Genomic DNA, 25,974 nt, shown 5'->3' with positions numbered 1-25,974 from the left:
CCTCTGGCAGCTGGCCCACTCGCCTCTGCGGCTGAGATGACCACACAGCCTGCCTGAGGGAGAGAGAGAGAGACAGGAGGAGACAGAAAGGAGAGAACGAGGGAAGGGGGAAAGAAAGAAGAGAGGGAGTCATTTAGACCTGAGAGCTACTCTGAAGACAGAAGGGGAAAAGGGAGAGGGTCAGCACGGCCAGGCTCGGAGAAGAGGAGGGGGAAGTGGAGGAGGAGGAAGTCGGGGGGGAGAGAAGAGAAGAGCGCTCCGGTGCAGAAAGAGAAAGAGAAAAGAGAGAGAGAGAGAGAGAGAGAGAGAGAGCTGACTGTGTATCGACCATGAAGGCTCTGCTGCTGCTGGTTCTACCCTGGCTCAGCCCAGCCAACTACACTGACAATGTGGGCAACCTGCACATCCTCTACTCTGAGCTGTGAGTACTGTACCACTGTACCACTCAGCATAGACCTGCTGCATCCATTCACTTCTATAACATCACCCCATCACTCCCCTTCACCAACGGCCCATACAGCCCTGGAGTGTGTGTGTGTGTGTCTGTGTGTCTGTGTGTGAGCGTACATGCGTTGGTGTATGCCTGTGTGTAGGCGCGTTTGCCCCCATGTGTCTGGGTGTTTGTGTTTTAATCTGACTACAAAGAGAGTGTACGGCGCTATGGCCGATTGTGGGGTTATTGACTTGGGTAATGGCTTTTGTAGCAGTGGCCATTGGTTGCCGTGGCAGCGGGATGCGGTTGACATGACAGATATAGAGGTTTGTGCAGACGAGGTCTGTTTGGATGTTCCAGAGTAGCACTGCAGCATGGCAACACTCTCATCAGGACTGCAGGATGTGTGTGTGTGTGTGTGTGTGTGTGTGTGTGTGTGTGTGTGTGTGTGTGTGTGTGTGTGTGTGTGTGTGTGTGTGTTTACTGTATGTGTGTGTGTGTGCGTGCTGTCTATTGATCGGTAAAGGAAATGTGAACCTGTGCATGCCTGTTGCTAAATGCTTTGATTGTCTCTGTATGTGTGCGTTATTGAGTTCTTTGTGAGGGTTTTACGTGTGGAGTACATACCTTTCGATACCTGTGTGTGCCCGGTTGATTCCTGCTTCATTCTACCTGTTCACTGTGTGAATATTCATGAGGAGCACTCCAGGCAAAACAAAGAGCAAACACTCGCTATATCCACACAGAGAAACGCAGTCATCGCTACAAACATCCCAGCAACACAACAACACAGACATTCACCGCCGCAACAATGATTCAGAAAGATAGATACACAGATCAAGAGGATAACGACAAACAACACCCTCTGGGTGATGAAAACACAGAGACCATTCATTCAGTCATAGTTAACATGAAACACTTTGACACCATGGCAACAACCTTCTCATCCAGCCAGCTGTACTCTTCATACCGAGGAGCAGGTGACGATCTCACCTCCTTCGTTCCCTTGGCTCAGATTCTCATCTTTGAAAATAGACACCATCCTCCATGAAGTAGCCTAAACACGTATTGTGTCTGCAATATCTTATTGATATCTTATTGGTGAAACAAATTTCTGTCTGTGTGTTTCTAAGTGTGTCTATATCGGTTTAGTCTTTCTGAGCGGGAATGCCGTTTGCCTATGTGGCCATTCGTTCTCTACGTAGTCATTTTTAGTCTGAGTCTTTCTGGGAATAGTCAATAGTGGTCCTTTGTGCGTGTCTCTGTCAGTGATATTGGCTATATTCAGTAGACTCATTTGAAGCCTGGGGCTCACAGCTCTATAAGCTGGGATCCTGCTATCCTCTCCAGTCCCCTCCAGTCTGACAGAAATGTACCATTATGCTGTATGAATACAGGGAACAATGCAAAGCTTTACAAATCCTCCCGTTCCATTATGAGGATCCTTTATTGCGTCGAGCTTTAGCTCCTGCAGACACTCATATCCCATATTGGACAGCCATGAAACCTAGAGAGATAGGGGGAGGGGAGAGGGGAGGGAGAGAAAGAGAGAGAGAAAGAGAGAGATGGCGGGAGAGAGAGAGAGAGAGAGAGAGAGAGAGAGAGAGAGAGAGAGAGAGAGAGAGAGAGAGAGAGAGAGAGAGAGAGAGAGAGAGAGAGAGAGAGAGAGAGAGAGAGAGAGAGAGAGAGATGGCTAGAGAGAGAGAGAGATGGCTAGAGAGAGAGAGAGATGGCTAGAGAGAGATGGCTAGAGAGAGATGGAGAGAGAAATGGCTAGAGAGAGATGTAGAGAGAGATGGAGAGAGAAATGGCTAGAGAGAGATGGAGAGAGAGAGAGAGAGAGAGAGAGAGAGAGAGAGATGGCTAGAGAGAGAGAGAGATGGCTAGAGAGAGAGAGAGAGAGAGAGAAATGGCTAGAGAGAGAGAGAGATGGCTAGAGAGAGAGAGAGAGAGAAATGGCTAGAGAGAGATGGAGAGAGAACAGGTGGGGGGAAGATAGCTCTAAAAAACAGGAGAGGAGGAGAGAAGGGAAAGTCGAGAGAGGTGAGGGAGAGGAGAGGACAGTAAAACAGGAGAGGAGAATGGAAACAGAAAGCAGGGAATAGAAGAAGAAGGGCAGAGGAGAGGAGAGCAGGGGAAATAAGAGGAGACAGGAGGGGATAAGGTCACTTCCATCTGTCCATCCATGCGTATGGCTGCCTTAGCAATGGGAGACTGAGGGGCTCATTGGGAGAACGCTCAGTATGTGGGTCATTGCAATGAATGATTGTTTGTAAATACCATGAGTGCTTTCTCTCCTCTCCTCGTGTGTGTGTGTGTTTCTGTGAGTGTGTTTGTGTGTGTGTTTCTGTGTGTCTGTGCGCAGTGCTGTCTCTGTGACGGGGCTTTTGCTGATTGTGGCATGATAGAGCGGGACAACAGGAGTGGACATGGTGTTTTTCTGGCTGGCTGGAGAGCAGTGGCACACCATTCATCTTTATCCAGTGCCCTGACAGCCAGGAGCAGCCTGCAGCACTCCTCCCTCTGTCTGACCATCATCTCATCTCTCTCACCTGCTTATACTCTCTTCTCCTCTCACTACGCTTTTCTCTGTGTCTCAGTTGTCGTGCTGCATTTCCCTGTTTCCCACAAAAGGGATTTCATTCTATGAGAGAAATTATGTCATAATATATTGTAAAATCAAATTATATTGTATTTGTCTCATGCGCCGTATAGCACAGGTGCTCTTTCCCAATGATGCAGAGTTAAAAATACAAACTTTTAAATGTGTGTGTTATGTGTGTGTGTGTGTGTGTATGCGTATATATGTGTGTTTGTGTGAGATTGTCAGCGTAAGTGTGTGTGAGTGTGTGGGTAGATTCCTGTGAGTGTGCATAAATGTTATCTTACACACTCACACACACACATAGTATACACAGCACAAGCAGGAGAGAGAGAGAGAGAGAGAGAGAGAGAGAGAGAGAGAGAGAGAGAGAGAGAGAGAGAGAGAGAGAGAGAGAGAGAGAGAGAGAGAGAGAGAGAGAGAGAGAGAGAGAGAGAGAGAGAGAGAGAGAGAGAGAGAGAGAGAGAGAGAGAGAGAGAGAGATATGTTGTTGCGCTGTAATGAAATCTGGAATAGAGTTACCCCCCTTATCCTCCTTCATCAACAACCAGCGCAGCACTGGCATACACACAAGAGCACCTATGTCATTTATCCCCATGTGTCCCTGTACATGCAGTACACACACACACACACACACACACAGAAAATACATAAACACTGCATCCACTTACCACCCCTTTTGCAAACATACACATAATCCACTCTCTTTTTCCTTGACACACACACACGCTGCCATGCACACAAGCTACCACGCACACATGCTGCCACGCACACACGCTGCCACGCACACACGCTGCCACGCACATACGCTGCCACGCACACACGCTGCCACGCACACACGCTGCCACGCACACACGCTGCCACGCACATACGCTGCCACGCACACACGCTGCCACGCACATACGCTGCCACGCACACACGCTGCCACACACACAGATGTCTCACCTCTCACCCAGCACACACGCCCTCTACTCCCCTGATAATCCCAGTGCAGTGCTATAGAACGTTAATGATTAATCTGCGTTCATTTCTGGGGCCTGGGCTGACTTGTCTTAAACGCTATGATTAGCTTAGCTTCCGTCCTTTCAGCCTGAATCTCCAAAGCTCGACATAGAGAGCTGTGGCGTTCCAGACGCTTTCCGCATGGACACATCCTAATGGGATCAGCCCGCCGCCCGGCCACAGAGCAAGGGACCCCAAACAAGTGTAAAGGACACACTTTAAGAGAGATACAGTGTACTGCATATACGCACGCACACATGCACACAGAGGCACACACACATACATGCATACACACACCACAGGCACACATTATCACAAGGCCCATGTGCACAAAAAAACACACACAAAAGCAGTGATTAATTATTTACATAATAATTTATTCATGAGAGGAAGAGAGCAGAGGGTAGTCTTTGTGACTTTGAGAGTCTTCTCCTCTAACTAATTTCACTGTATTCATGCAGACATGTTGAGCAAGGCCCGCGGGTCACTAGCTTGGAGGACATGGGGGAGGTGATGGAGATTGTGAGGTTCGAGAGATGCAGTTTGTATGCAAGTCAGCACTTTCAAGTTTCAAGTTTTAATGTCACGTGCCCAAGTACAGTGAAATGCCTTTCTTGCCAGCTCTAAACTCAACAATGCAGTAATCAATATCAATGTAGAACTAAAAATAACATAAGGTAGAACAATAACACACAAGATATAAGAAATAAGAAGAACACGAGAAAGTAAGAAGCTATATAGAGGGTCAGTTCCAATATCATATTTACAATGTGCAGAGCTACTGGAGTGATAAAGGCAGATATGTATAGGGGTAAAAACATGCATGAGAGCACCAGCTGTTCCGGATGGCTGTTTGATCACGCTCTCCGCAGCCGATGTGAATAAGACCTTGAAACAGGTCAACATTCACAAGGCCGCAGGGCCAGACGGATTACCAGGACGTGTACTGCGAGCATGCGCTGACCAACTGGCAAGTGTCTTCACTGACATTTTCAACCTCTCCCTGTCAGAGTCTGTAATACCAACATGTTTTAAGCAGACCACCATAGTCCCTGTGCCCAAGAACACAAAGGTAACCTGCCTAAATGACTATCGACCCGTAGTACTCACGTCTGTTGCCATGAAGTGCTTTGAATGGCTGGTAATGGCTCACATCAACACCATTATCCCAGAAACACTAGACCCACTCCAATTTGCATACCGCCCCAACAGATCCACAGATGATGTAATCTCTATTGCACTCCACACTGCTCTTTCCCACCTGGACAAAAGGAACACCTATGTGAGAATAATATTCATTGACAGCTCAGCGTTCAAAACCATAGTGCCCTCAAAGCTCATCACTAAGCTAAGGATTCTGGGACTAAACACCTCCCTCTGCAACTGGTTCCTGGACTTCCTGACGGGCCGACCCCAGGTGGTAAGGGTAGGTAACAACACATCCACCACGCTGATCCTCAACACAGGGGCCCCTCGGGGGTGCGTGCTCAGTCCCCTCCTGTACTCCCTGTTCACTCATGACTACTCGGCCAGGCACGACTCCAAAAGGTTCTACAGCTGCACCATCAAGAGCCTCCTGACTGGTTGCATCACTGCCTGGTATGGCAACTGCTCGGCCTCCGACCGCAAGGCACTACAGAGTGTAGTGCATACGGCCCAGTACATCACTGGGGCCAAGCTTCCTGCCATCCAAGACCTCTATACCAGGCAGTGTCAGAGGAAGGCCCTAAAAATTGTCACAGACTCCAGCCACCCTAGTCATAGACTGTTCTCTCTGGTACCGCATGGCAAGCAGAACCAGAGCGCCAAGTCTAGGTCCAAGAGGCTTCTAAATAGCTTCTACCCCCAAGCCATAAGACTCCTGAACATCGAGTCAAATGGCTACCAAGATTATTTACACAGCCCCTCCCCCTTTTACGTTTCTGCTATTCTCTGTTATTATCTATGCTTAGTCACTTTAATAACTCTACCTACATGTACATATTACCTCAATTACCTCGACTAACCGGTTCCCCTGCACATTGATTCTGTACCAGTACCCCCTGTATATATAGGCTCGCTATTGTTCTGGATGGCAGGGAGCTCTGCCCCAGTGATGTACTGGGCTGTCTGCAACATCCTCTGTAGCGTTATGCGATCGAGGGCGGTGCTGTTGCTATACCAAACGGTGATGCAGCCAGTCAAAGTGCTCTCAGTGGTGCAGCTGTAGAACGTTTTGAAGATTTGAGGGCCCATGACAAACCTTTTCAACCTCCTGAGGGAGAAGAGAGCCTGTTGCGCTTTCTTCACAACTGTGTGTGTGTGTGGACCATTTTAAATTCTTAGTGACCCCGAGGAACTTGAAGCTCCACTGCAGCCTGTCGATGTGGATGGGGGTCTGCTCGCCACCCCCCGTTTCCTGTAATCCACAATCAGCTCCTTGGTCATACTGACGTTGAGGGAGATGTTGTTGTCCCAGCACCACACCGCCTCCTTGCAGGCTGTCTCATCGTCGCAGGTGATCAGGCCTACCAACTTCGTGTCGTCAGCAAACTTGATGATGGTGTTGGAGTCATTCGTGGCCATGCAGTCGTGCGTGAACAGGGAGCACAGGAGGGGAAAAAGCCCACACCGCTGTGGGGCCCCCGTGTTAAGGGTGAGCGTGGCGGAGGTGTTGCTGCCTACCCTTACTACCTGGGGTTTGTCCGTCAAGGAGTCCAGGATCCAGTTGCAGAGAGAGGTGTTCAGCCCCAGGGTACTAAGCTTGGTAAAAAGCTTGGAGGAGACAATGGTGTTGAGCTGAACACTGAGCTGTAGTGATTGAACAGCATTCTCACATAGGTATTCCTCTTATCTTGGTAGGTGAGGGCAGTGTGGAGTGGATCTGTTTATCGATCTGTTGTGGCGGTATGCAAATCAGAGTGGGTCTATGGTGTCTGGGATGATGGAGTTGATGTGTGCCATAACCAGCCTTTCAAAGCACTCCATGATTACAGATGTGAGTGCTACTGGGAGGTAGTCATAGTGGCATGAAGCCTTAGAGTTCTTGAGAACAGGAATAATGGTGGTCATCTTAAAACATGTGGGGATTACAGACTGGGACAAGGAGAGGTTTTAATCAATATATTGTGTTCATTGGGTGGGTATGCATTTTGCAGAACATGTGTTTGTTTGTACATGTATACTATACTGTAGTACTGTAGTATTTTACTGCCTAGCCGTATCGTAAAATAATGACACATAATGAAGAATAACAAGGCATTCATACCATCCTGTTGAATAGGCCTTTAGTCTGCCTGTATCAGTGTGCCTTTGGTCTGCCTGTATCAGCGTGCCTTTGGTCTGCCTGTATCAGTGTGCCTTTGGTCTGCCTGTATCAGTGTGCCTTTGGTCTGCCTGTATCAGCGTGCCTTTGGTCTGCCTGTATCAGCGTGCCTTTGGTCTGCCTGTATCAGTGTGCCTTTGGTCTGCCTGTATCAGTGTGCCTTTGGTCTGCCTGTATCAGCGTGCCTTTGGTCTGCCTGTATCAGCGTGCCTTTGGTCTGCCTGTATCAGTGTGCCTTTGGTCTGCCTGTATCAGTGTGCCTTTGGTCTGCCTGTATCAGTGTGCCTTTAGTCTGCCTGTATCAGTGTGCCTTTGGTCTGCCTGTATCAGTGTGCCTTTGGTCTGCCTGTATCAGTGTGCCTTTGGTCTGCCTGTATCAGTGTGTCTTTGGTCTGCCTGTATCAGTGTGTCTTTGGTCTGCCTGTATCAGTGTGTCTTTGGTCTGCCTGTATCAGTGTGTCTTTGGTCTGCCTGTATCAGTGTGTCTTTGGTCTGCCTGTATCAGTGTGTCTTTGGTCTGCCTGTATCAGTGTGTCTTTGGTCTGCCTGTATCAGTGTGCCTTTGGTCTGCCTGTATCAGTGTGTCTTTGGTCTGCCTGTATCAGTGTGTCTTTGGTCTGCCTGTATCAGTGTGTCTTTGGTCTGCCTGTATCAGCGTGCCTTTGGTCTGCCTGTATTAGTGTGTCTTTGGTCTGCCTGTATCAGTGTGCCTTTGGTCTGCCTGTATCAGTGTGCCTTTGGTCTGCCTGTATCAGCGTGTCTTTGGTCTGCCTGTATCAGTGTGTCTTTGGTCTGCCTGTATCAGCGTGCCTTTGGTCTGCCTGTATCAGTGTGTCTTTGGTCTGCCTGTATCAGTGTGTCTTTGGTCTGCCTGTATCAGCGTGCCTTTGGTCTGCCTGTATCAGCGTGCCTTTGGTCTGCCTGTATCAGCGTGCCTTTAGTCTGCCTGTATCAGTGTGCCTTTGGTCTGCCTGTATCAGTGTGTCTTTGGTCTGCCTGTATCAGCGTGCCTTTGGTCTGCCTGTATCAGTGTGCCTTTGGTCTGCCTGTATCAGTGTGTCTTTGGTCTGCCTGTATCAGTGTGTCTTTGGTCTGCCTGTATCAGTGTGTCTTTGGTCTGCCTGTATCAGCGTGCCTTTGGTCTGCCTGTATCAGTGTGCCTTTGGTCTGCCTGTATCAGCGTGCCTTTGGTCTGCCTGTATCAGTGTGCCTTTGGTCTGCCTGTATCAGTGTGTCTTTGGTCTGCCTGTATCAGTGTGTCTTTGGTCTGCCTGTATCAGTGTGTCTTTGGTCTGCCTGTATCAGTGTGTCTTTGGTCTGCCTGTATCAGTGTGTCTTTGGTCTGCCTGTATCAGTGTGTCTTTGGTCTGCCTGTATCAGTGTGTCTTTGGTCTGCCTGTATCAGCGTGCCTTTGGTCTGCCTGTATCAGCGTGCCTTTGGTCTGCCTGTATCAGTGTGTCTTTGGTCTGCCTGTATCAGTGTGTCTTTGGTCTGCCTGTATCAGTGTGTCTTTGGTCTGCCTGTATCAGTGTGTCTTTGGTCTGCCTGTATCAGTGTGTCTTTGGTCTGCCTGTATCAGTGTGTCTTTGGTCTGCCTGTATCAGTGTGTCTTTGGTCTGCCTGTATCAGTGTGTCTTTGGTCTGCCTGTATCAGTGTGTCTTTGGTCTGCCTGTATCAGTGTGTCTTTGGTCTGCCTGTATCAGTGTGTCTTTGGTCTGCCTGTATCAGCGTGCCTTTGGTCTGCCTGTATCAGCGTGCCTTTGGTCTGCCTGTATCAATGCACCTTTGGTCTGCCTGTATCAGTGTGTCTTTGGTCTGCCTGTATCAATGCACCTTTGGTCTGCCTGTATCAGTGTGTCTTTGGTCTGCCTGTATCAGTGTGCCTTTGGTCTGCCTGTATCAATGCACCTTTGGTCTGCCTGTATCAGTGTGTCTTTGGTCTGCCTGTATCAGCGTGCCTTTGGTCTGCCTGTATCAGCGTGCCTTTGGTCTGCCTGTATCAGTGTGTCTTTGGTCTGCCTGTATCAGCGTGCCTTTGGTCTGCCTGTATCAGCGTGCCTTTGGTCTGCCTGTATCAGCGTGCCTTTGGTCTGCCTGTATCAGTGTGTCTTTGGTCTGCCTGTATCAGCGTGCCTTTGGTCTGCCTGTATCAGTGTGCCTTTGGTCTGCCTGTATCAGTGTGCCTTTGGTCTGCCTGTATCAGTGTGTCTTTGGTCTGCCTGTATCAGCGTGCCTTTGGTCTGCCTGTATCAGTGTGCCTTTGGTCTGCCTGTATCAGTGTGCCTTTGGTCTGCCTGTATCAGTGTGTCTTTGGTCTGCCTGTATCAGTGTGCCTTTGGTCTGCCTGTATCAGCGTGCCTTTGGTCTGCCTGTATCAGTGTGTCTTTGGTCTGCCTGTATCAATGCACCTTTGGTCTGCCTGTATCAGTGTGCCTTTGGTCTGCCTGTATCAGTGTGCCTTTGGTCTGCCTGTATCAGTGTGCCTTTGGTCTGCCTGTATCAGTGTGTCTTTGGTCTGCCTGTATCAATGCACCTTTGGTCTGCCTGTATCAGTGTGCCTTTGGTCTGCCTGTATCAATGCACCTTTGGTCTGCCTGTATCAGTGTGCCTTTGGTCTGCCTGTATCAGTGTGCCTTTGGTCTGCCTGTATCAGTGTGTCTTTGGTCTGCCTGTATCAGTGTGCCTTTGGTCTGCCTGTATCAGTGTGCCTTTGGTCTGCCTGTATCAGTGTGCCTTTGGTCTGCCTGTATCAGTGTGTCTTTGGTCTGCCTGTATCAGTGTGCCTTTGGTCTGCCTGTATCAATGCACCTTTGGTCTGCCTGTATCAGTGTGTCTTTAGTCTGCCTGTATCAGTGTGCCTTTGGTCTGCCTGTATCAGTGTGCCTTTGGTCTGCCTGTATCAGTGTGCCTTTGGTCTGCCTGTATCAGCGTGCCTTTGGTCTGCCTGTATCAGTATGCCTTTGGTCTGCCTGTATCAGCGTGCCTTTGGTCTGCCTGTATCAGTGTGCCTTTGGTCTGCCTGTATCAGTGTGCCTTTGGTCTGCCTGTATCAGCGTGCCTTTGGTCTGCCTGTATCAGTGTGCCTTTGGTCTGCCTGTATCAGTGTGCCTTTGGTCTGCCTGTATCAGCGTGCCTTTGGTCTGCCTGTATCAGTGTGCCTTTGGTCTGCCTGTATCAGCGTGCCTTTGGTCTGCCTGTATCAGCGTGCCTTTGGTCTGCCTGTATCAGCGTGCCTTTGGTCTGCCTGTATCAGCGTGCATTTGGTCTGCCTGTATCAGCGTGCCTTTGGTCTGCCTGTATCAGCGTGCCTTTGGTCTGCCTGTATCAGCGTGCCTTTGGTCTGCCTGTATCAGCGTGCCTTTGGTCTGCCTGTATCAGCGTGCCTTTGGTCTGCCTGTATCAGCGTGCCTTTGGTCTGCCTGTATCAGTGTGTCTGTTGAGCTGCATCCTGTTCTACAAGGTGGATATATCCCCTCTGCTGAATTTCTCATCACCACGGGACGTTCCATATGAGTGGCCAGACCAGAGACACTGGAGTGCAGCTATCTCAGAGACAGGGACAGAGGGAGAGACAGAGAGAGAGAGGAGAGAAGAGCAGAGGAGAGGAAAGCAGAATCTAGTCTAATCTGTCATGTCAGTGATTTGATGCCCTGGCTGCCTCTTGCCACACCCCTAGCTGAGCTGGTGTCACGTCACCCAGCACCACCGTGATACGTACAGCCAGGTCACCCCTGATACAAGTCAGTATTCAACATCCATCCATGCCTGAGGACGTCGGGAGATGACATGGAAACCGGCCACTAGGGGTAACAATGAGCGTTGTTACCTTCAGGTACGTTTCGGTTTTGTGAGGGTTTTGTAGAAGGGGAGATTGGTGTAAGCATCTGGTGTCAAAGGATGCATGTTGAAATCCAGCAATAGAAAGTCGTTTTTGAGATTTTTGTTTAAAGCCTATCCCAAATCTTATAATTTACCTTGACCATTCGGAGTTAATGCCTAAACTTAACCCTGACCTTAAAAAATTGCCGTTAATGCCTAAACTTAATCTTAAACACTTCCAAATTTGACTTTTGGAACAACTTCGAAATGTGTTTTGTGAAAACATGGATGAGACTGTGAGAGCTTGTTGCAGCACGTTGTGTGTACCGGGAAACAAACAGGGATACCACCAGGGACTAGGGACCAGTGCCCAGCGTAACTACGGTATGGCGCTGCAGAGATAGTTGCCTTGTTTGGACAGGCTGACCAACCTTGGACAGGCTGGTGTAGGCATGGGTCCGACAGCAAACCCCCCCCCCCCCCCCCCCCCCCCCCCGACCGCCCGCTCTCAGACCATGTGACCATGTGAGAAATGAGACCATAGAGAGGAGAGGCGCATAGAGCATTATGGGATACCAGCAGAAAGAGCACACAGGACCCATGGGATGCACTTAACAGAGGGTTATATAGGAGTGTTGTTGTATACCCAGGATAATAATGCACACACACACACGGAAACACAGTATTGCACATACTGACAAAATGCCAGATATGTGAAATGTTTTGCATGCTAGGCTACTCTGGCACTGTGTTAGTAGCATGCGAGGGAAAAGAAGGCCAACCACAAACAAAATACAACATAAATTGAAGTTAATAGGATATTACAATCTATTATTCATATATACTGGACTAGCACATACATACTGCATAACTCCAGTACATATAACTATACACCCACACACACAGGCCTCTAATGTCACAGTGAATAGAACAGATCTATAATTCACCTACAAGTCATCTGGAGCCTTAGGCTGTCCATGACTTTTAACATTGAAGGTTCTTACGCTCACGTTCAAACACGCATGTGAAGTGCTCACACATACACACACGTATAACAACCTCCACAACCTCCACAACCTCCACATACCTCCACAACCTCCACAACCTCCACAACCTCCACATACCTCCACAACCTCCACAACCTCCACATACCTCCCCTTATAGCTAATTGTGTTTTTTTCCCCAACACATCAATTAACACAGACATAGGTGCTGGAAAGAATGATACATGCACAACTCCCACTGCAGTCATTCTTAGCTGCCATGGTTTTTGCCTTATATGCTTACACTGACTGAAGCACTGACGATTGCTGGAATTTGCATGAAATACAACGTTTGGTGTGCACATTGCACTATTAAGATAGGCTTCTTCAGCAAAGCCTTTTTATGTCGTGGAGCTGCTGTGATTGTAGCGATCTCAGAGCCAGCTACGCTCCCAAACCCAGGAGGAGAGAATACATCTGACAGAGAGAGAGAGAGTTACAGAGGTGGAGGGAGAGAGAGTAGGATAGAGCATAAAGGATGGAGGGAGAGAGTACAAAATTGAGAACAGGATGGAGGAATATGAGACAAGGGAGAGAGGAGTACAGAGGACAGAGAGAAAGACTCTCGGGTTGGTTGAAACGCGACACTCATGCAATGACTGCTGCATCAACGTCCTTCCTGGCTGATCATGTCAGGTCATGGCTTTGGCTGAGGATGGGACTCTGATATTGATTGGAGAAAAGGCCTGATTCAGAGCTCAGGAAGTTGGAGGAAGATGAACTCATTGACTCAGGGCTGGGAGGGTTTTCTTTTAGATCATAAATACAGGTGATCCAATCCTGCCAAACCAGACTTACAGTAGCCGGATTTTGTGCGTGGGGGGTGTCTGTGATATGGGCCCCGGACGTGTTCGTCTCGGGAACTGAAGTGCTTTGTTGTTGAGTCACACCCTATAGCTGAGAAAAAGCAACACGATCCAACCAACACACCAGCACGCCTACTAATTCAAATTCTTTCAGTTCGTCATTCATTCTCTCCCCCCTTCCCCCCCACCCACCCTCCCTCCCTACGTATATGGTCTTCTCAAAATAAAGCAAGGTTTCATAATAGATAAATTGATCTAATTAAGGAGCTAGTGAACACAGATGTTCTCCTCTTTTCTCCAGGCCTTTGTCAATATGGATTTAATTAATTAACAATTTCCCTCCCCATGTCATGCCTCAGCGGACTGCGAGCCCGTGAGTGAGTTTGTGTATGTGTGTGTGCGTACATCAGTGGAGGCTGCTGAGGGGAGGACAGCTCATAATAATGGCTGGAACGGAGCCCTTGGAATGGCATCAAACCCATGTAAACCATGTGTTTGATGTATTTGATACCATTCCACTAATTCCACTCCAGCCATTACCATGAGCCGTCCTCCCCAATTAAGGTGCCACCAACCTCCTGTGGCGTATGTGTGCATGTGGAGAGGAGAGGCTGAGGCAAAGAAAGGAAGAGCTGCGTTTTATTTCATCAAACAGTTTAAACCCATTGGGCAAAACTTGGTTCAATCTACATTGTTTCCATACCATTTCAAAACGAATGTGGAAAACTGATTGGATTTGAAAAAGTCAGCAATTTAAGGGAATTTTGTATTTTTTCACCCAACTTTTAACCTAAATCCAATGACATGGTGAAATGTTTTGTTGATTTCACTTTGAATTCACGTTAGTTGACAACTTATCCAAAATTAAATCAAAACTAGACATTGAAATGACGTCTGTACCCAGTGGGTTGTGAGTGTTCCTCTGTGACGTATCTTAGCCAAAAGCTCTGTCTGACAGGCAGACAGTTTGCTGTCAAGAGTTTTACTTTTGGAGCAGACATCAAGAGGAGCTCAGAGGGATACGTTTTTATTAGACAGAGAGCGAGAAGGAGAAGAAGAAGGTTTTTTCTCCTCTTCTTTTTGTAAGATTAGTGAGATTTAGAGTTTCTTAATCCAGAGGCTTTTTCGCCAAAGCAAGGAGCTTCAGTTTGACCTTGTAACAAAGCACAGACAGAGATAAGGAAGATGATACTCCTCGGTTTAGACGATAGGGTGATTAAAAACGCTCAGGAATGATGGGATATCATACTTCCCAGAATGCTTTACTGTCATTTGTATTCCCAATATAGGCCTACTGTTGGGAGGTATTGTCTGTCCCAAACGACGCTCTCTTTCACATACAAATGTCCCGTCTTTCACAGTGCCAAAGAAAAGCTTCTTCCTCCAGGCCTGAAGCAGAACAGAATCATATTTTCCTTTTCTCTCAGCCTGTTATGTCAGAAGTTAAATTTCCCAATACGTCTCAAGAACTGAGCTGTCATGGAGTGAGCTGGGAAAGGATTGCAGTACTCCAACAGTCCGGATTAACACAGCTGGCTTCTCTACCGCCAGTAGGGGGGAAGGGCCTGGCCGGGGACTGGGTTGGTTCATGACTCTCGGTAGCCATCACACACCACAGAGAGGATGCTATACACCAGGGGTGGGCAATTCCAGTCCTCGAGGGCCTGATTGGTGTCACAGTTTTTCCTCAGCCCCAACTAACACACCTGACTCCAATAATCACCTAATCATGATCTCCAGTTTAGAATGAAATTAGATTAATCAGCTGTGTTTGCTAGGGATGGAGAAAAAGTGTGACACCAATCAGGCCCTCGAGGACTGGAGTTGCCCACCCCTGTTATACACCAACTTCAGAATGGATACGTCCATCAGGGTTCAGGTCACAACACTGGACCATCCCTGAAAGACACTCTGGGTAGTCAAGGCCATTCACATGCATGCACACATATACACACACACTATACACACACATACACAAACACATACGCAAACACATACACACACAAATACACAGGAACCCTGTGTCCGCACCAGACTGACTGATCTAGCTCATATTTTGATAATGGTCTGTGGTTACTTGTGCTATCTGTGTATTCTGTGCTGATAAAATTATTGTCTGCTGCAGTCAGTCGAGAGAGGGAGAGCGTAGCGTATTTGGGTTAGGGAGGATAATCCACTCACCCCTAAAGAGGATTGGAGAATCTCACAGGCTTTGATGAGTTGTGAGCTGGTGTTTATTTCACATCACAAGAAGAAGACTGTTTTTGTCACAGCCAGCCAGGGCGCATCCTCCCCTCTCTCCTCCGCCGCCCCTCCCACGGAATGCTGGGTAATTATTATTGTGCCAGAGAAGGTGTTTCTTAGCTATCTCTATCCAGATCACAGGGTTAATGGAGATTATGTGATTACTGAAGCGTCTCTCTGTGTCTGTCTGTGACTGTGGAGAACTAGGCATGGTGTACTGCTGCTGAGGCAGGCAGCTAGCTCTAATGAGCCAGCACTAAGCTGAGCCATGATCCCCCGCAACACAAATCACACACTGACACACAGGGGAGGGAAGAGAGGGGGCAGAAAAACACCATTTACACAACAGTACAGGAGGAGGTTTTGTTTGTGTATTAGATAGGAGGGCAGACAAAGAAAAATAGTAATTCGTTCGGAAGAAAATTATCCAACATTTGTTTGTCTTCGCTCATTGGTTCCTCTCTCCAGGGTCCCCAGCTTCAGGACCACCCTGTCCCTCTGCGACTTGGGGACTGTTGTCTGGGTTCCCTGCTCTGGCCTCAGACTGGAGAGATTGTGGCCTTAATGCCTCCAGACAGCCTTTAATGTCCTAAGCAGCAGTGGAGATATGCCTAAGTGGCTAAAGCAACCCTGTGCCTCTGATCCCCAGAAGGAAGGGGATTTGAATTAAGGGTATCAAAGCCCTTAACAAGGCACACACGAGACAATGACTAGGGTGTTGTCTCTGAGAGAAAAAACATAGTGTACCGTGAGCTTCCGCTCGCATAGATAATGCATTCTTCAAACCCCCTGGGATGCACTGGTCACACACCTTGTGTGAACCTATTACTTGGATCATATTTGGATGTACAGACTGATGGTACAGACTCTACAGCTTCTTTCATACCCTTCATGATTTCTTGCTCAAAGCGGGCGGAGGTTTGTGGGCAAAGTATACGGTTATTGTACGTGAGAGTAGTTTCTGAATGTGGCAATGTTAAGTGTCTCTGTCCCTCTCTCTCCATCTCTTCTATAACAAGCATCCATGTTGTTGTCATTCCGCAAGGGACTTGTTTTCAGCGTATTACGTCTCCAGTCAATAACCGGTACAGAGTGTGTGTGTTTATCCTGTGTTCCCATTTAACTAGCAAGTAAATAAATAATTAAACCAATGTGTGTAGTACTGAATCATAAGTAAGGCTCGGGTTTTTGCAGATGCAAGGAGGTTACGACTGTTCAGAATGATATACGTTTTTATTTGAACCTTTATTTAGTCAGTTAAGAACACATTTTTATTTACAATGACGGTCTACCGGGGAACAGTGGGTTAACTGCCTTGTTCAGCGGCAATATGACAGATTTTTATCTTGTCAGCTCAGGGATTCAATCCAGCAACCTTTTGGTTACTGGCCCAACACTCTAACCACTAGGCTACCTGCCGCCGTTGATAGTGTATGTATGTGATAGGTAAAGACCTTTTAGAGCTTAATTCGGGAAATGGTAACTCTTTAAAGAACCGCTCTCGTTGTGCCCCAGATGCTAATGAGTTAATTGTTACATGATTAATTTAATCGGGTAACAATGAAACATAGTTAGTAAATTGAATAAATAACAGTCTTCAGATGAATGTTAAAGTCAAGTCACGACACTACCTACCTACCTACCTACCTACAGGTTTTCAAAGATGTGCTCTTTTAGTATTTCTCCAGTAAGTTTCCTGAAGGAGAAAGCCTCCACTTCTGTCAAAAATAATAAAACAAAAACACTATAGTAAATACTAAAGTAGTCAGCCAAAAAACTTCTGTGAATACTATAGTATTTATACTATAGTATTTTGTCATGTGGGTTGTTAATCACTCTCTGAACACCTCCGTTAACTTAGGTTTTCATTTTTCCACTGCCGTGGGAATGTTTTCTCAGGATTTAATTCCATACGGTCAGCTTCTCCAAAGGTATTGTACTGCAGGGTTGCCATCTGTAGGTGTATTCCAGTGTCTGCGGTGTGTGTGTGAGCGTGCGTGCATACGTATGTGTGCTTGTGCACGTTGTAAAGTTCCTAATGTCCTGAAGTAATTCATTTAGCCCCACTTGAAGCATGTAACGTGCTGGTGTAACAGCAGTCTTTTATGACTGATGTACATGCAGCTTTAATTACACAAATTGATGTCGAGTGACACGTGGAAGGATGATGCCCCTCTCCACTGAAGCAGGGCTCAGCATTGTGGACTGAAATATTCTTCTTCTATCCAACCACTTCCAACCACCCTTGCTTAAGTGGTATATTGCTGACTCAACACTCTTGATAGGATTCAATATGTTAGCTCTGAATTAGGGTCAGTTTACAGTAGATAGAAAGAGACCGCCACGCACATACAGTACATGCACAAACACACGTGCAAGCATGCACGTGCACACACACACCTCCCTCCATCGGACAGGCTTGTGGAACACAGGTGGAAGTTAGTAATAGCAAGCGTCCCAGCATAGCCAAGCTCTGACTGGGCCACAAATCATGATCAATGGGCCTCTGCTTGGCTCCACTGTCTGAAACGTCTCCCTCTTCTTTGAATGTCAGTCACCATGCCAAACTGAACCGACTGCTCCCCAAATTCTGCCTGTTAGTCTAGTGTTAGAGCTGACTGGTGGAACCAGTCAAGCCCTATGGCTGGAAGTGAGATATAGAGGCCAGTTCAGGATGAAATGTCTCTGTCTGTGATGTATGGACACAGGGCATGACCTGCTCAGACAGACCTCGATTGAGACAAAACACTGCTTCAGACTGGTTTGCTGTGTATGTCTGAGTGTGTTAGTAGAAGCTCTAACTGGGTCTGGTATGATCCAGCCCATAAAAAGACAGTTAATGAATGTTTGTTCTTATAGCTCTACAGAGAGGCAGAGACAGGACAATGTTGTTTCAGCTTCCGTTATTGGCACTTCAACCAAAAGCCTTTGTTATGGGAAAGAGAGGAAAACCCAGAGACAGCTATTTGCAAACACACTCTCCGACATGCTCCGTTTGTGAGGATTTCAATTGTAGGGTTGTGCGTGTGTATGTGCACGTTGGTGTTTGTGCCTTTCGAGTGTTCTGTTTGTGTTGCAGAGCGAGTGTAGGGACGTGAAAGACGTCAACAATACTGGGAATTTGAGAATGCGATTAGTTTCATGAGGGAGAATTTGACATTGAGACCTCTGTGGTGTTTTCTATTCCTCATGTCTCCTGTGTTACCTGCTCTCTATAACCACTGGAACGTTTATTTGTTCACATTTGTATTCAATCATCTGACAGCCGATCTTATCCACAGTGACTCAAAGAGCAGCACAATACATAAACTGGGTGGTTCGAGCCCTGAATGCTGATTCGCTGAAAGCTATATCAGACCATATACCACTGGTATGACAAAACATATATTTTTACTCTTCTAATTACGTTGGTAACCAGTTTATAATAACAATAAAGCACCTCTGGGGATTGTGGTATATGGCCAATATACCACGGCGAAGGGCTATATCCAGGCACTCCTCGTTGCATCCTGGCTAAGAATAGCCCTTAGCCTTGGTATATTGGCCATATACCACACCCCCTTGGTTCTTATTGCTTAATTATACACTGACTGATCAAATAAGACAGAAAGGGTGATCGATTCAGTTTTTATTTCAGAAGGACAACCATAAAAAATACAAATACAAATACAATGATCAGTTGTCTACGTAAGAAAATATACTATTATACACTAGCAGGTTGTGTATTGGGTGTGTGATGTTGCTTGAGGAGGAATCACTTGTCAAGATGATGACATCAGTCATGAGGTCAAATAGATGTCCCCTCTGGGCAGCTTGGATCAGGAAGTAGAGGTGAGGAGATGGATGCATCCAGAGGGTGATGGGTCAGAGGTCACATCATATTAACCACTGCTCCTGAGATAGTGGTGACCTTTAACCTTAATCTCTCTGGTTTAATCCCTGTCCATATCCTCTCTACCTGGACTGGACTATGCTGTCACTACTGAGCCACTGTTGATTCAAGAGGATTCAGGACTGTTGACTGATAGTCTATTCTGTTCCGTGATTCAGTGGCTGTCGTGTGTTCACCGCAGCATATATTCATGACACATCCTGTAATTGGTGATGAGTCACTGAGAGCGTAATAATAGTTCCATCCATCACAGGGTACATTATACAACGTCTCTGTTGCAGTATCCCATTTTAACCTCTTTTTAGGTTTTCTTGGTGGGTTGCAGTTGTTGTTGTTGTTGATGCGTGACCTCTCCCAGCTGGGTCTATAGTGTGTGTCTCTGACAGGCTGTCCTTGTCTCCCTGTGTGTATTTGAAGGTGTAAAGGGGCGTCTCACTATGGCCTGTCTGCCGACAGGAAGCGGCGTTCCCAGGAGGGGGACTGCACTGACAGCACGTCAGAACTCACTGTGGCCACCCTGCCCGGCGATGGCCCCACCTCCTCCGCGGTCGCCCTCCTATCAGACGAGCCCGGCCTCGTCAACCCTGCCTTCGACCCCAGCATGGAGGACAACAGCCAATCAGGAAGCACCACAAGCCTGGCAGCCCGCAGCAGTTCCAAGAAGAGTGAGTGTGTGTGTGCGTACAGTTATGGGTAGTGCTGCACCTAGTAACCTTTCTCTGATCTATAAAGCACTGTGTGTGTGTGTGTGTGTGTGTGTGTGTGTGTGTGTGTGTGTGTGTGTGTGTGTGTGTGTGTGTGTGTGTGTGTGTGTGTGTGTGTGTGTGTGTGTGTGTGTGTGTGTGTGTGTGTGTGTGTGTGTGTGTGTGTGTGTGTGTGCGCATCGCACTGTTTGTCACTGTGACTGATTGAAAATCAATAGAAAGCAGGGAGCCAGTGGAGGCTTTCTAGTCACAGTTTCATAGTCCCTCACTTACATAGATACCACCAGTAAACACTATTCAAACATGTATTTTACCCCCTCATACCCACACACCAGATGTACACTACCGTTCAAAAGTTTGGGGTCACTTAGAAATGTCCTTGTTTTTAAAAGAAAAGCACATTTGTTGCCCATTATTTTTATGGAATATCTACATAGGCGTACAGAGGCCCTTTATCAGCAACCATCACTCCTGTGTTCCAATGGCCTGTAATCGAACCCACAAATGCTGTTGCTCCAGATACTCAACTAGTCTAAAGAAGGCCAGTTTTATTGCTTCTTTAATCAGAACTACAGTTTTCAGCTGTGCTAACATAATTGCAAAAGGGTTTTCTAATGATCACTTATCCTTTTAAAATGATAAACCTAGATTAGCTAACACAACGTGCCATTGGAACACAGGAGTGATGGTTGCTGATAATGGTCCTCTGTACGTCTATGTAGATATTCCATTTAAAAAATCAGCCATATCCAGCTACAATAGTCATTTACAACATTAACAATGTCTACACTGTATTTCGGATCAATTTGATGTTATTTTAATGGACAATTTTTTTTGCTTTTCTTTCAAAAACAAGGACATTTCTAAGTGACCCCAAACTTTTGAGCTGTAGTGTACATCCCATAACCCACGCACACTTAAATACAGTATCTGTACTACTTAATGATCTTTGATGGAAATCCTGTTCTTCAATTAGCTTTTATAGCATCGATTTTTCACCGATCTATAAAATCTCTGTCCTGGGCTGGAGGGGTAGAGGAAGAGAGCGAGAGAGGCAGGGAGGGAAAATGTAAAGAGAGGGAGTGAGAGTGGGAGGAATGAGGGTTAAATATAGCCCAGGTCCATTAATGCTGAATGACGTGTTAGCCCCTCACCCTCCACTCATCCCACCTGTGAACCCTGGAGCCACTCACGCGTGTCACACTCACTCATATCCCCCCTCTCAACGTGAGCGCACCGCTCTTGGGGGGGCATCAAATGACGTTGCACCAGCACTTTGGCCAGGGCTGCGGAGCGGAGTACCCACCACCATGCAGAGCCACTGCTGCTGAACAAGCTGTCAGCTCCAGAAGCGCCGGGTGCGTTTAAAGAATAATGTGGCTGTCAGGAGGCCTCGCATCTCCCCAGGCCCGCAGAGGGAGGGAGGGGCGCTGCAGAGGCCCACTGCTCCGCTCTCAGGGCAGCCAGGCTGGGGCTCACACTCCACTGCAGCCTGCTCTGCTCTGGTAGGACCAGGGACGCACACTCCCTGCCAGAATCTCAACTATAGAAGATTATAGTAGGGTCTCACTGGTGTATTTAAACTGCACCTAGTTTTGGCTGAAAGATGACATAAACATGACTGCTGCAGTTTACAAAGCCCATCACCCCTGCAGAGTTTCTAGGCCCCCTCCCTCGAGTGTGAATTTCTATTCTTTCTTGTAATAATGAGTGTTTTGGGGAATTGCTGAAGGGTATTGATTGGAATCCCTAAAACAAATGTGTTCAAGCTGTTGTTAGGGCTTTTGTAGAGGCAGAGAGAACGAGAGATCTCCGGCTTCTGATTGGCTGTGGAGAAGTGGTCTCAGAGACTTGTCCAGACATGTTCAGTCAGAACAGAGCTGATCTATAAAGTGTGCCCCTGTCTCTCTCTCCCCTCAGTCCGAAACTATGACCGCACCTCGGTCAGGAGCCGCTCCTTCAGGCGGTTGAACCGTGCTTTCAGTGTCCTGCGGAGGACCAAGAGTGGCACTTCCGTGTCCAATGAGACCGCAGAGGAACAAGATAATGCCAGGAACGCCAGTGTGCCCCAGGAAGGTATGTGTGTGTTCGTTTGAGTGAGTGGTTGTGTGTTTTCTTTTGTGCACTATATGAAATGTTTGTATGCTGTGTGTCTATGTCTATATTGTTTTGTCAGTGGCGGTTGTGTTTAAATCAGTATGATGTTGGTGATCTCTATGCTGTGTCTGCAGTTTCTGTGATTCTCTGTAGAGGGTATGAGATGTGTGTGTGTGTGTGTGTGTGTGTGTGTGTGTGTGTGTGTGTGTGTGTGTGTGTGTGTGTGTGTGTCAGTACTTGTGTGCATGTGTGTGCGTGTGTCCGTGTGTAGGTGCATGCCTGCGCTTGCATGGATTTTTGTGTCTGTGTTTACTTGAATGTGTTTGTGTGCGCCAGTGTGTATGTGTTTGCGAGAGTGTGTGCCTGTGTTTGTTCGTGTGTGTATGTGCGTGCATGTTTGAGCAGTTCCTTTGGCTCTGTGCTGAGGGTGACACGGCTGGGTAACTGCTGCAGCATATGTTCCTTTAATAATTCAGCTGCACATTGTGTAAGAGTCCTCTGGTCCCCAGAACAGAGCAGAAGATAGTGATCAGATGGGAGAGTGGGAGCCTGGGGCTCTGTGGGCCAGGCTGGAGGAGAGAGAGTAGGAGCTTCAGGGGACAGGGACAGAGAGCTGCTGGACATAGTCTGGACTATACAGAGTATACAAAACATTAAGAACACGTGCTCTTTCCATGACATAGACTGACCAGGTGATTCCAGGTGAAAGCTATGATCCCTTATTGATGTCACTTGTTAAATCCACTTCAATCAGTGTAGATGAATGGGAGGAGACAGCTGAGTAATGGATTTTGTGTGTGCCATTCAAACCCCCCCCCCCCCCCCCCCATAGGAAATCCAGCCAACTTGACACAACTGTGGGAAGCATTGGAGTCAACATGGGCTGTGGAATGCTTTCAAAACCTTGTAGAGACCATGCCCTACATTATATAGTATGAGCCATGACTAAAATACAGTATATACATATAAAGTGGGGAAAACAGTATGTAAACATTATTCAAGTGACCAGTGTTCAATGAATTCTTCTGAGATGCTCTTCAATTTTTATTTTTATTTTTATTTTAACACTCCATTACATAGGGCAGTAATCTATAAAGTGCGGGGAAGGGTATCAGGTGGAGGCCGGGTAGTGATGACTCTTTAACAGTCTGATGGCCTGAAGATAGAAGCTGTTTATCAGTCTGTTGGTCCAAGCTTTGTTGTTTATTTGGATCGCCATTAGCTTTTGCAGAAGCAGCAGCTTCTCTTCCTGGGGTCCACAAAAAACACTGATACACTGATAGACAGGGACAGTCACACAAATGTAAAATACAATGATATACAAACCAAAACTAAAACATTGTGTGTGTGTGTGTGTGTGTGTTAGTGTGTCAGTGTGTGTATGTGTTTGTGTGTTTGTCCCCTCACAGTCCCCTCTGTTCCATTTCCTTTGATGCAGCTGTACTGTCTCCTCCTTCTACAGTTGAAGTCTAAAGTTTACATACACCTTAGCCAAATACATTTAAACTCAGTTCTTCACAATTCCTGACATTTAATCAGAGTAAAAATTCCCTGTCTTAGGTCAGTTAGGATCACCACTTTATTTTAAGAATGTGAAATGTCAGAATAATAGTAGAGAGAATTATTTATTTCAGCTTTTATTTCTTTCATCACATTCCCAGTGGGTCAGAAGTTTACATACACTCAATTAGTATTTGGTAGCATTGCCTTTAAATTGTTTAACTTGGGTCAAATATTTCGAGTAGCCTTCCACAAGCTTCCCACAGTAAGTTGGGAGACGTTTGGCCCATTCCTCCTGACAGAGCTGGTGTAACTGAGTCAGTTTTGTAGGCCTCCTTGCTCGCACACACTTTTTCAGTTCTGCCCACAAACTTTCTATAGGATTGAGGTCAGGGCTTTGTGATGGCCACTCCAATACCTTGACTTTGTTGTCCTTAAGCCATTTTGCCACAACTTTGGAAGTATGCTTGGGGTCATTGTCAATTTGGAAGACCCATTTGTGACCAAGCTTTAACTTCCTGACTGATGTCTGAGATGTTCCTTCAATATATCCACATAATTTATCCACCCTCATGATGCCATCTATTTTGTGAAGTGCACCAGTCCCTCCTGCAGCAAAGCACCCCCACAACATGATGCTGCCACCCCCCTGCTTCACGGTTGGGATGATGTTCTTCAGCTTGCAAGCCTCCCCCTTTTACCTCCAAACATGACGATGGTCATTATGGCCAAACAGTTCTATTTTTGTTTCATCAGACCTAAGGACATTTCTCCAAAAGTACGATCTTTGTCCCCATGTGCAGTTGCAAACCATAGTCTGGCTTTATGGCGGTTTGGGTCAGTGGCTGCTTCCTTGCTGAGCGGCCTTTCAGATTATGTCGATATAGGACTCTTTTTACTGTGGATATAGATACTTTTGTACCGGTTTCCTCCAGCATCTACACAAGTTCCGTTGCTGTTGTTCTGGGATTGATTTGCACTTTTCGCACCACAGTACGTTCATCTCTAGGAGACAGAACGCGTCTTCTTCCTGAGCGGTATGATGGCTGCGTGGTCCCATGGTTTTTATACTTGCGTACTATTGTTTGTACATATGAACGTGGTACCTTCAGGCATTTGGAAATTGCTCCCAAGGATGAACCAGACTTGTTTTCTTTTGATTTCCCCATGATGTCAAGCAAAAAGGCACTGAGTTTGAAGGTAGGCCTTGAAATACATCAACAGGTAGACCTCCAATTGACACAAACTATGTCAATTAGCCTATCAGAAGCTTCTAAAGCCATGACATAATTTTCTGGAATTTTCCAAGCTGTTTAAAGGCACAGTCAACTTAGTGTATGTAAACTTCTAACCCACTGGAATTGTGATACAGTGAATTATAAGTGAAATAATCTGTCTGTAAACAATTGTTGGAAGAATTACTTGTGTCATGCACAAAGTAAATGTCCTAACCGACTTGCCAAAACTATAGTTTGTTAACAAGAAATTTGTGGAGGTGTTGAAAAAACGAGTTTTAATGACTCCAACCTAAGTCTATTTAAACTTCCGACTTCAACTGTAGATGGTAGCAGGGTGAACAGGCCGTGGTTCGGGTGGCTGAGGTCCTTGGTGATCTTCTTGGCCTTCCTGTGACACCGGGTGCTGTAAATGTCCTCGAGGGCTGTAAATGTCCCAGTGATGCATTGGGCTGACCGCACCCCCTCTGGAGAGCCCTGCAGTTGCGGGCGGTGCAGGTTCTGTACAGCCCAACAGAATGCTCTTGATGGTGCAGCGCCAAGGCGTAGACCTTACAGTGAAATGCTTACTTACAGGCTCTAACCATTAGGGCAAAAAATGTATTAGGTGAACAATAGGTAAGTAAAGAAATAAAACAACAGCAAAAAGACAGGCTATATACAGTAGCGAGGCTATAAAAGTAGCGAGGTTACATACAGACACCGGTTAGTCAGGCTGATTGAGGTCAGGCTGATTGAGGTACTATGTACATGTAGATATGGTTAAAGTGATTATGCATATATGATGAACAGAGAGTAGCAGTAGCGTAAAAGAGGGGTTGGTGGATGGTGGGTGGCGGGACACAATGCAGACAGCCCGGTTAGCCAATGTGCGGGAGTACTGGTTGGTTGGCCCAATTGAGGTAGTATGTACATATGTAAATGAATATATAGTTAAAGTGACTATGCATATATGATAAACAAAGAGTAGCAGCAGCGTAAAAATAGGTGTTGGGGGGGTCACACAATGCAAATAGTCCGGGAAGCCATTTGATTACCTGTTCAGGAGTCTTATGGCTTGGGGGTAAAAATTGTTGAGAAGCCTTTTTGTCCTAGACTTGGCACTCTGGTACCGCATGAATGCGGTAGTAGAGAGAACAGTCTATGACTGGGGTGGCTGGGGTCTTTGACCATTTTTAGGGCCTTCCTCTGACACCGCCTGGTGTAGAGGTCCTGAATGGCAGACAGCTTAGCCCCAGTGATGTACTACTATGCCAAACGCATTACCCTCTGTAGTGCCTTGCGGTCAGAG

At 46.8% G+C, this 25,974-nt stretch overlaps 1 protein-coding gene across 1 annotated transcript in view; it reads left to right on the top strand.

The window, feature by feature from the left end:
- The first annotated feature begins 258 nt into the window (after positions 1–258).
- The window catches only part of lnx1 (ligand of numb-protein X 1), a 48,884-nt gene continuing 23,168 nt past the window's right edge, over positions 259–25,974 (top strand). Inside the window, exons 1-3 of the mRNA XM_038999576.1 lie at positions 259–421; positions 19,565–19,812; positions 21,772–21,927. Coding sequence (XP_038855504.1) covers positions 330–421; positions 19,565–19,812; positions 21,772–21,927 — 496 coding nt within the window. The 5' untranslated portion in view covers positions 259–329. The remainder of the gene's footprint in view (positions 422–19,564; positions 19,813–21,771; positions 21,928–25,974) is intronic.

The sequence above is a fragment of the Salvelinus namaycush genome, chromosome 8 (assembly GCF_016432855.1).
Source record: "Salvelinus namaycush isolate Seneca chromosome 8, SaNama_1.0, whole genome shotgun sequence".
Taxonomy (NCBI): Eukaryota; Metazoa; Chordata; class Actinopteri; order Salmoniformes; family Salmonidae; genus Salvelinus; species Salvelinus namaycush.
Note: the sequence above shows the minus strand (reverse complement) of the source record. Positions and strands in the feature narration are given on the sequence as shown.